General features: G+C 49.4%; 1 protein-coding gene across 2 annotated transcripts in view; it reads left to right on the forward strand.

The window, feature by feature from the left end:
• FARS2 (phenylalanyl-tRNA synthetase 2, mitochondrial) overlaps positions 1-5,400 on the forward strand; it is a 540,429-nt gene extending 535,029 nt beyond the window's left edge. For both annotated transcript variants that reach the window (XM_008569891.1, XM_008569880.1), the window contains one exon: positions 5,105-5,400. In XM_008569891.1, coding sequence (XP_008568113.1) covers positions 5,105-5,243 — 139 coding nt within the window. In that variant the 3' untranslated portion in view covers positions 5,244-5,400. The remainder of the gene's footprint in view (positions 1-5,104) is intronic.
• The last annotated feature ends 5,128 nt before the right edge of the window (positions 5,401-10,528 follow it).

Below are 10,528 nucleotides of genomic sequence, written 5' to 3' on the forward strand. Positions count from 1 at the left end.
GGGTGGGGGGGGGGGGGGGGGGGGGGGGGGGGGGGGAGGGAGGTGTTGGTGATGGGCCATAATAATCTAATACAATGTATATTGACAAAATAAAAATTTAACGAAAAAAAAAAAGAGAGAGAGAAAAAAAAGTATAGTTGTTATATCTTCTTCCCCCGCCCCCGGCCGGTTTTTTTGTGAGTGTGTATGTGGGTGAATTAATTTGTTTATTTTTAGCTCCCACCAATGAGTGAGAACATGGGACCGGCTCCCACTCACTGGCTGAGCGAGGCGCGGGAGCAACACCGAGGCTTGCGATCCCATTGCCGGTCCCGGTCCGGTACGGGGGCAACACTGAGGGTTGCGATCCGTTGCCGGACACGGAAAAAAGACAAAAAAAAAAAATAATAATTTGCAAATGTTGTTGCCTTGTAGAGGAAGTCGGGGTAAAAGGGAGAGGTTGGAGATAGGAACTGGAAGAGATGAGGTGTTTGCTGGAACCGTCGAGCGTGATGATTAATAGCTGGGCTCTGAGACCAGGTTGCCTAGTTTTTGTTTTTGTTCTTTTAATTGAAGTGAAATTCACATAACATAAAACTGTTGTGCAACCATCACCTCTATATTGTCCCAAAACATTCCATCCCTCCAAAGGAAACCCTCAGAGCCACTGAGCCGTCAGTCCACATTCACCGCTTCTCCCAACTTCCGGAAACCACCAAATATCCAATTCTCAATATTTCATGTAAATGGAATCATACCATAGGTGATCTCTTGTGTCTGGCTTCTTTCACTTACGTTTTTTTTTTTCCTTTTTGTCTTTTTCCTTGTCTGGCAATGGATCGCAACCCTCAGTGTCGCACCCGTACCGGACCGGGACCGGCCACGGGATCGCAACCCTCGGTGCTGCGCCCGCCCCTCGCTCAGCCAGTGAGCGGCCGGTCTGTATGTGGGATCGGAACCCTCGGCGGGAGCGCCGCCGCGCTTCCCAAGCGCGGGCCGGCCCTCACTTACGTTTTTGAAGTTTATCCACATGGTATCTAGTATCCATCCATGGATCAGTACTTCATTCTCTTTTATGGCTGAATAATATTCCATTGTATGGATAGACCATGTTTTCTTTATCCATTCATCCATTGATGGACATTTTCACCTTCTGGCTATTGTGAATAGTGCTGCCATGAAAATTCTTGCGTAAGTTTTTGTTTGTACACCTGCTTGTAATTCTTTAGAGTATACGCCTAGGAGTAGAATTGCTGGATTTTATGGTAATTCTACGGTTAGCTTTTTGCTGGACCACCAAACTGTTCTCCTCAATGGCTTGCATTATTTTACATTCCCACCAGATTGTCTGGTTTCATATCCAGCCATGCCACTTATTAGCTATGTGAGCTTGGGCAAGTTTCTTACACTTTCTGTGCCTCAGTTTTCTCATTTGTATAACAGGGACAATAATGCTATTTATTTAATAGGGGTATGATGCTTAAATGAGCTAATGTATATAAAGGACTTAGACTAGTGCCTGGTATGTAGTAAGTACTACATAAATGTTTGCTGCTGCTGCTGTTATTAAGGGACAGTGGAGATTATGGCAGATGAAAGATTGGGAAGCTTTTGGGCTAAAATAGGCTGCATTGTGTAGTATAAAAGAACCAAGAGAGCTCTAATCCAGCCGCTCAGGGTTGGTCCCTGAGGGCGTTCCTCCCTTGGAGGAATCTGTTTTCTCACCTATACATTGATAAGCTGCAGGATCCTTCAGCTGTGTGATTCTGCGGTTTTTGTGGATAGACCACTCTGAAGAACAAGGAGACCTGGGTTTTCCATTCACTGCCAGCTTCCACTCTTGACCAGCTGGCAGCTCCATGTCTTTCTGTTCTTGCAAAAGGAGGATGGGAGTATGTCCTGCCCTCTGAATGTGCCAAACAGAAGTTTCTAGAAAACAAATAAAAGGAAGCCTTTTCTCTCTCCACTGATGTTAGGAAAAGGCAAACGTGGTTGATTTTCAGTTGAACCTACTGAATTCCACAAAATCACCAAATATTCTGCCAAATACTATTTCTCCCAATTTATAAAGTTAATCCATATATTTATGATTCATTTATGCCTAACTCATCAAAATGTTTCATAAAAGCTGTTTGAATCCCAAGAATTCTTACAGGGACCTCTTTTTTTTTTTTTTTTTTGAAGCACACAGAAACAGGAAGACAAATTTGTCCTGTTAATCTTCTATTGGAAATCACTTATAGAGTTGCCATATTACCAGCTCTTCTGCTAAGAGATACCTGAATGAACCAGCAAAAAAATGTAATGTAATGACGGCTGCCACAGTGACACTTTCAGCTCACACCCATGAAGCACTTCATAATTTGCAGAGCCCTGGCACTTTCTGCACAGGTCCTGATTTCTCCACATCTCCAACACTTGTCATTTTCCTTTTTTCTTTTTTAATGCCCGTCTTAGTGAACGTGAAGTGGTATCTCATAGTGGTTTTGATTTGCATTTCGCCGGTGTCTAAAGTTGAACATCTTTTCATGCACTTATTGGCCATTTGTGTATCTTCTTTGAAGAAATGTCTATTCAAATCCTTTACACATTTTTTTACTGGATTATTGGTTTTATTGTTGAGTTGTAAGAACTCTTTATATATTCTAGATAAAAGTCCCTTATCAGATATATTATTTGCAAATATTTTCCCCCATTCTGTGGGTGGTCTTTTCATTTTTGTGATAGTATCATTTGAAGTACAAAAATTTCTGATTTTGATGAAATCCAAATTTATTGGTTTTTTTCTTTTGTTGCCTGTGTTCCTGGTGTCATATCTAAGGAGGCTTTTCCTAACTCAGAGTCACGAAGATTTACTCCTCTGTTTTCTTCTAAGAATGATATAGTTTTAGCTCTTATATTTAGATCTATGATCTGTTTTGAGTTAATTTCTGTGCGTGGTGTGAGGTAGGGTCCCAACTTCATTCTTTTGCATGTGGGTGTCCAGTTGTTCCAGCACCACTTGTTGAAAAGACATTCCCCTGGCTGTCTGTTTAGCTCAGTTAGTTAGAGCATGGTGCTGATAACACCAAGGTCTAGGGGTCAATCTCTATACTGACCAGCAAAAAACAAACGAAAAAAGCTAATTGAAAAGATGTTTCCCCCCTTGGATGGTCTCGGCAGCCTTGTCAAAAATCAGTTCACTGTAAATGGGGCAATTATGGTTTGAATGGAACGGGTCAGCACTTGGTGGCAGCCGGGGCCTCAGGTGTGTCGCTTCATCAGCTCCCCTCCTGGACAGTCTCGTTTCCCTCTTGAGCTGGTTTTTGCTGTCTCGCTGGCATTTTGGCACCTGGAGGGCTTAGGCAGGTGTGGTGTCTGAGCACTCCTGTTAGGAGCAGAGAGTAAGGAGAAAGGGCACCCTCCATCACGGGAGGCCTTCGGGGCACTGAGGGCAGCAGTGCTTCCAACACTCAGGGTCCATCCCGACATGTCCACAGAGCAGAGCCATTGGCCTGAGCTGGACCAAAAAAAGAAGGAGGTGGGTGGGGAGGAGGTTGGTTTTCCCCCTTCATCTAGAGCAGACAGCTGACCTTGGGTGAGGGAATGGAGCGGGCCACCATGCACTATCAGGAAACCCCGGGAGCCCCTGAGGAAGGCTCCCTCCCACGGCCAGCGTGGTTATTGTCCCGCTGCAGCAGTAACTTCTTCCTGTGCCTGATTCAGACAAGGCATTGTCCCTGGCTGAAATGCAGGTAGCCCTGTGAGGCACAGCACTCTAAATCTTAGGGGCTTGTTTTTCCTAAAGTGGGCTCTAGGTGGGTGGGTGGACATAAGGGAAAGCAGGACAAAGATGACTAAGCCAGGGCAGGGAAGAGAGGGCAGGAGACGTCGGCAGAGGAGGTGGGGGAGCAGATCAGGGAGGCCAGGGCGAAGGTAGACTCTCCGCTTATCAGGCATGTTGTCTAGCCGAGGGCATTAAAACAGAGGGAGAAGAGAGGAAAGGGGAGAGAGAACCCCAGAGAGAGCAATTCATGAAGTAACAGGAGGTCCCTGGCAGCACAGACTGTGCCCTCAAGTGGCAGCATGGGGACTGTCAGGTCCTCCAGTGGTGTGAGGGGGTGGCCAGGGCACCAGCCCCACCAGAGCCCACCTGTTCAAGATTCCTGAAGGCCCAGCCCTGCGTCACCTGCCAGAGAACACGTGGCCTCTGTGGTTAGGCTCAGAGCTGGCTGCTTCATCCTGGAGGGTCTGCCTGGGAGCCACTTGGTTTGTTTCACTTGCTTCATCTGGAGTGAGGAAGGGCATGGGTTGACTCTGCCATGCCTGGGGGCTGGAAGAGAGGAACTCACTTGGCTCTAAGGTTGAATGGGTCCCTCGTGTAAGCACACAGAGAGGGGGAGGTATCAGACCCCCAGCCATACAGCTGGCGAGAGGCGGCTCAGGAGAGGGTCAGGACTGCCGGGTCATGACCCAGTGTCTTCTGATGAAGTCTTCTGCCGAGTGTGTCTCAGTGACTGTCATGCAAACAGAAGGCCCCCTGCTGCATTTTCACACACTTCAGAATTATCCAGCTGTGCCATAAAAGCCAGGTTGCCACTACAACAGCAAAGCAGAGGACAAAAGTGATTGTTTGCATGGCACGGGTGTGGCATGTGTGGTCTGAATGGCACAGCTGCCTGTGTGCTTGTCACAAACCTCAGGGGTGTGGTGTTACAGCAGTGCACCTCACGAACACGGTGGGTTTCTGTACATGAAAGGTGGAGACACACTGGGGTTGGTTCCTGACCCTGTCTGCTTGTCAGAATCTCATGAGTAGTCTGAGAAAAGCCCAGAAGCCCAGGATCCACCTCCCACCTCCCAAATCAGAATCTCCAGGGCTTGGCCCAGGAAATCAACTTGGTCAGAAGCTTCCTTTCCAGGGGACTTCGAGACATTCGGTCCAGTGGGGACCAGCAGTCTCCGTTAATCAAGCTAATGTTTCCCTAACGACCACCTTCCCCACAAAGCATTTAAAAGATGCAGGTCATTAGCAGGAAGTGACATTCCTGTAATGTCACATCTGTGTTCCCTTGAGGTGGGGGAGGTCTGGTCAGAGGCGTGGGCGCGATTGTCCCTCACTCACCTGCACTCTCTTCCACCCTAGGACGCACAAGACCAGCCACTGCTACCGCATCACCTACCGCCACATGGAGCGGACGCTGTCCCAGGGAGAGGTCAGGCACGTCCACCGGGCCATGCAGGAGGCTGTGGTGCAGCTGCTGGGTGTGGAGGGCAGGTTTTGATGTCGCCACTGCACCCAGGCTGTGGCCCTCTCCAGGCTCCAGGATCTGCCGAAAGAGAAAAAGCTATTGTTTGTGAACTGGGCCATCAGTCATCTTTTGATAAATGGATTAGTTTTAGGACTTTCAGAAAATAAAGGGTCATTCTTGAGAAACTGTTGACATAGCATTTGTCTTTTATTTGGGAAAAGGGGGGAAAAAGGAGCAATAATGTAAGAGTTCCCTCCTGTTGCTTGTAGAAACGCTTCGCCCGTTGGCGCGCAGTGTGATTAATTGGTCCCTGGGTTCCACTAAGCACCGGGCATGATTTCTTGCCTGATAGGCTCTTCCACCCATGTAAGGATGAAGCCACACAGGAACATCAGAAACTCCAGGTACAATGCAGGGAGCCTTTGAATTAGCGTCCCTCCCTCTCTCCCTTCTCTTCTTCTTCTGTTTTGCAAAGGGCAGGCTTCAAAGAGGGCACTGGTGAAATGCCAGGGCTCCCCTCGGAAGTGATGGGAGCCGCATCTCTGGGCCGGAGTGGGATATCTATTTGCTTTTCATAAACGCATGGCTTGGAGTCGGGCCTCTGCCCCAGGGCTTGGGCTTAGCTGCCTTGTGCCCCACTGGAGAGGAAGGGAAAGGACAGACAGCCATCCCAGAGGCTTGGAGGCACACAGAGGGCCAGGTCCTCGAGCTCCCTCGAGTGTTGTTTCACAACGGGAGGCCTCTGCTTCTGGAAGGTGACCTTTAAGGAAGAATATGGGGCTTTGATGTCCCTCCTTTCCATCCTGGCCACTTTGCAGTCTGCCTGCCGCCTTCATGACCAGAGTTAATAATCAGATTCCCTCCCTGGTGTGATGCTGCAGGGTGCTGGGGGACTGTGAGGGCTGGGATAAATATTTGATGAGGGGTAGCCATTATCAGCTAGTGGCTGGGGGTGGGCAGCTGCCTTGCAAAGGGAGGAATGGCTCTAATGTCATCTTACCATGTTATTAATTTGGACTTTCTCCCTGGATTTTCAGGGGACTTTCGGGAAGCCACACCCCAAGTTCCACACCCAAGCCTGGAACCAAGCTGCTGTCCAGGGTGCCAGGGCCCCCTGGGCACAGTTCCTCGAGTAGGTGGACCTGCATGGGAACTCAGGTGTGGTCAGTAATTTCTTCCTCGTGAGTGTTTGCAGCAGACCATTTATTTCTGGTCCTGCCTTCTTCCAGAAATTGCAGTATCCCCATGACCAGTTAGGCTTTATCAATATTCTCTAACACAACAAGCCGGGTGGGTGTAGTGCAGAAACCCCATGGCCTGCAACCCAAGCACATATATGTCAGATACTATACATGCGCCGAGCCCTGTGCCAGGGCCTGGAGCAGGACAGACATGCAGGAGGGTCACAGAGGCTTTTCTTGAGCGTTGCCCTCAGCACTCGATGAGGTGTGACCGAGTGTTATCTACAGTCTACAAATGAGCACAGAGGCCCAAGGGGGTCACAGGACTTGTCCAGGATGTAACCAGGAGGTGGCAGGCCTCACACTCAAGCCTCAGGGTCTGCCCGGCCGGCTGGCACTCATGCCAGAGATGGGCCTGCCCTGCAACCAGGGAGCCCAGGAAAAGCCCAGCTCCTGACTTTTTCATGTGATTCCCACAGGAGAATAAGTAATGAAAAAAGAAAAAAGAAAGACAAATTAATCCATAAGATGAACAGCCACTTTGCCATTCAGGAAACACCCAGTTCCCATGAGAATTAGAGCATGGTAACTAACCCAGTGCCAGCACCGTGACCCTCTGGGGCACAGTCCCCTCCTCTGGTTATTGTTCAGGGAGAAGAAGATGGAGCCGTGAACTGTTAGAACTGGGACAGATCCCGAGGGCGTGCACACCTCCCCAGTCCATGCGTGATGCCCGAAAGGACAAAATGACTTGCCCAAGGACACAGTAACAGTCACGCTGTAGATCCGGGCCTAGATCTGGGGTTTCCAGAGTGTTTCTGTACTGCCACTTGGAGAATGCATTCGTAAAGAGCCTTGTGCCTGACCGTCTCGTGACGATGGTCATTCGGAGAAGCATCCCCAGTCCTCTGCTGTCTGGTCCTTGGAGATGTAGTGGTGGAAGCGGACAATCTTAAGTAAAAAGTCTCCCTCCTTTCAAGGATGGTCTGAAAGCCCATGCCCTGGAGCTGAGGACCAAGCATCTTTCTAGCACATGTGTTGCCAGTCCCTATGACAGGCCTCTAGGGATGCCAGCTGACTGAGGTTGGCAGCCGCTGGCCACTCTGAATGTGGTGGGATAAGTTCTGTGACCGCCTGGAGCCTCAGGGGCAGGCGGGGGGCCTGGTGGGCTCAGCAGCCATTGGCACCTCTGTCTCCTCCCTGCCTTTCTCTGCTGCTGCTGGGTGCTGCCCGTTGAGCCGATCCCCCTGTGCTGTGCCCTCTAGCCCGTCAGCACTGGGACCAGTCAGCACAGCTCCACAGCAGCCCAAGGCTCACGGGGATGGCTGCTGGCCAGGCAGTCAGAGAGGAAAAAGGAAGCCCTCCGCTGGAGCTTTCGTTTCTTTCATACATAACACGAAACTAGTGGGTGAACTCACAGAATATTTGGCAGCCTCCAGACGTCCCCACAGCTGGCTCTACTCACCCAAACACTCCGGTGGGCACAAGGGTGTCCCAGTTCCCATGCCAGACGTTCTCCGTCCTCCCTGCTGAGCATCACCACTCAAATAGCACTGAGTGGCCACCACACCCATGTGCAGGTCACATGTCACTGTTTCTCCGGCAGTGGGAGGGCACTGCCCTCACTGATAACAGCCGTGGTGGAGTGACAGCGCTGCCACTTGGGGTGTCCAGGCATGGTACTCTGCACTCAGTGCTTGAGAGAGCAGGACCACGGTTCCACATGCGAAAGAGAGCCCCGCACCACGCAGCCCTCGCACAGTGCACCTGCTTCCTCCCGGCCCACCCGCGCCAGCCCACGTTCTCCAGGTGAGAGATGGACGTGCTCAGCGACATGTGGCAGTCAGGACTTAAGAAGACCCCTCTGACATCCCAGGTGGCACTCAACCTTGCCTCCTGCTCCTCCCCGTGCTCTTGCACATCCACAGCCAGGACTAGAAATTCACTCTACACCATGGCCAGGGTGGAGGGGCCCCCACTCTGGTGGTGACATCACCGGCACAGGATTTCAACCTCCAGGGCAGCAGCAGCTACCACAGACAAGCCCCAGTGAGTTGCTAGGCCACGGGACATGGACAGCCGGGGGCTCTATGTTGAAACTACTAGAAGCCCCTCAGATGCTCAGAATAGTAAATGGATTTACACTTGCAACTGTAGTGGCTTCAGGACAGCAAATCAGATGTGAGGACACAGTCTGAACTGGAAAGGTCAGCTGCTGAATGACAGAGGAAACTCCAAAGCTGAATCATCTACAGACCCTACAGGGGCAATCCATGTTCCCAGGAGGGTGTATCCTAGCACCCAGGAGGCCGGCCGTGGGGGGAGGGAACGTGCTTCTCCCAGACCTCAGCAGTCCCTCCTGTACCCAGAAATTCCTCATTGCTTTAAAAGCAAAAAAAAAGCAAACAACAAAGACAAAGAAACAGCCAGTGCCCAATCAAAGGCAGGGGCTCTGGGCGGACTTCCAGCTCTGCTGCTTTCTCTTGTCCGCTTCTGAGCCCAGGAGGGTGGAGCAGGGACCACGTCCAAGGCTGAGTTGGGGTCTAAGGCCAGCTCTGCCGCAGCTGAGTCATCAACATCTCTGAGCCTTCATTTCCTCAACTCCAGAATGGAGGTGATTATCCTTGCTGTCCGTGACTCCTCAAGTGTGAATGGCTCCTCAAGGAGTAAGAAAATCATGTGTGGAAAACTCACACATGTCATTTGAGCCTCCGCAAAACTGTGGAAGGTAGCCCCGTATGCCTACTTAGGAGTTAAAGTGAGGCCGAGGCCCAGGGTGCTGCAGGTTGTGGGTTGCAGAGCTAGAATTTAAGGCCCCCTCTCTGTGAGGCCGAGGCCCACGGTCTTACCAACACGCCACGTGTCTGCCAAGAGGGGAGGACAGATGAGAACGCAGTGACCAGTGCCCTGCTCGCTGCTACCTTCTCCCCTGACAAAGTCAGCATGTGTGTGTGTGCATGTGTGAGGGCTTGTGTGTGCGTGTGCATGAGTGTCCATGTGCGCATGTGTGTGCACGTACATGTGTGTGCATGTACGTGTGTGTGCCAGTGCGTGTGTGTGTGTGTCATTGTCTAGTGTGAATACGAGCCGAGCTTGGCATGCTCACACATCAAAATGATGGAGAAGCCATTGAATTCAACAGGAGAAATCAAGGTGGGCACTTGAGACTGGTTAAGCCAGAAAGATCCATCTGGAAGGAAATCAGTATCTGTGCTCTGCAAAGCAGCACTTTCCAACCCACGGTCTGGGCTGCATCCTCAGCTGTTAGAAGTTCGCGGGCAGGGCACGGGCACTCCCAGGGCTGTGTGCAGGGCGTGGCTTGCTATGTTCCCCCTGCCCCTTACCAGCCAAGAAAGGATTTCAGAACGCACATGTGTGAGCTTGACATTATTAAAAAGGAAACTGTGAGATCTATTCTTAAACAGCCTCTAATCTATCAAGAGTGAATCATTTGAAGTCATCTATACTTTATTAATAAAAAATAACTAGGGTGCCAAAGCAATTCTATGAAAAAAGGAGTCTTTTTGACAAATGGTGCTAGAACAACTGGTTATCTGTATAAGAAGAAAAGAAAAGAATCTCGACCCCTACTTCACACAAAATTAATTTGAGTTGGAACTTAGACCTAAATATAAAAGCCAAAAACTTATTACAAAGCTTAAAGAAGAAAACATAAAGAGACATGAAAAATTACATTGCATAACATTGAGTATACTAATTATCATGATGTGAGCATCACATATTGCACACAGTATTATATTCAACTCTGTACTCCGCAGATAGGTGCAACCCACCATGTTACCATGAAAAATAAAAGAAAAAGAAAACATAAGGGACTATCTTTGTGACCTCAGGCAGGCAGAGATTTCTTAGGAAACAAAGCATTAATAAAAAAAATGATAATTCGACTTTTTCAAGATTTAAAACTTCTGCTTTTTGAAACATGTCACTAAGAAAATGAATAGGCAAACTATAGATTGGGAAAAATATTTGTAACACGTGCATTTGATAAAGGACTTATATCCAGAATATACAAAGAATTCTTACAACTCGGTAATTTAAAAAAACAAAAACAAACAAACAAAAGTGCCATTTTGAAAAAATGGGCAGACTTGAACACTTCACAGAGAAGACATG

Source organism: Galeopterus variegatus, unplaced genomic scaffold (assembly GCF_000696425.1).
Source record: "Galeopterus variegatus unplaced genomic scaffold, G_variegatus-3.0.2 Scaffold29, whole genome shotgun sequence".
In the NCBI taxonomy this organism is placed as follows: domain Eukaryota; kingdom Metazoa; phylum Chordata; class Mammalia; order Dermoptera; family Cynocephalidae; genus Galeopterus; species Galeopterus variegatus.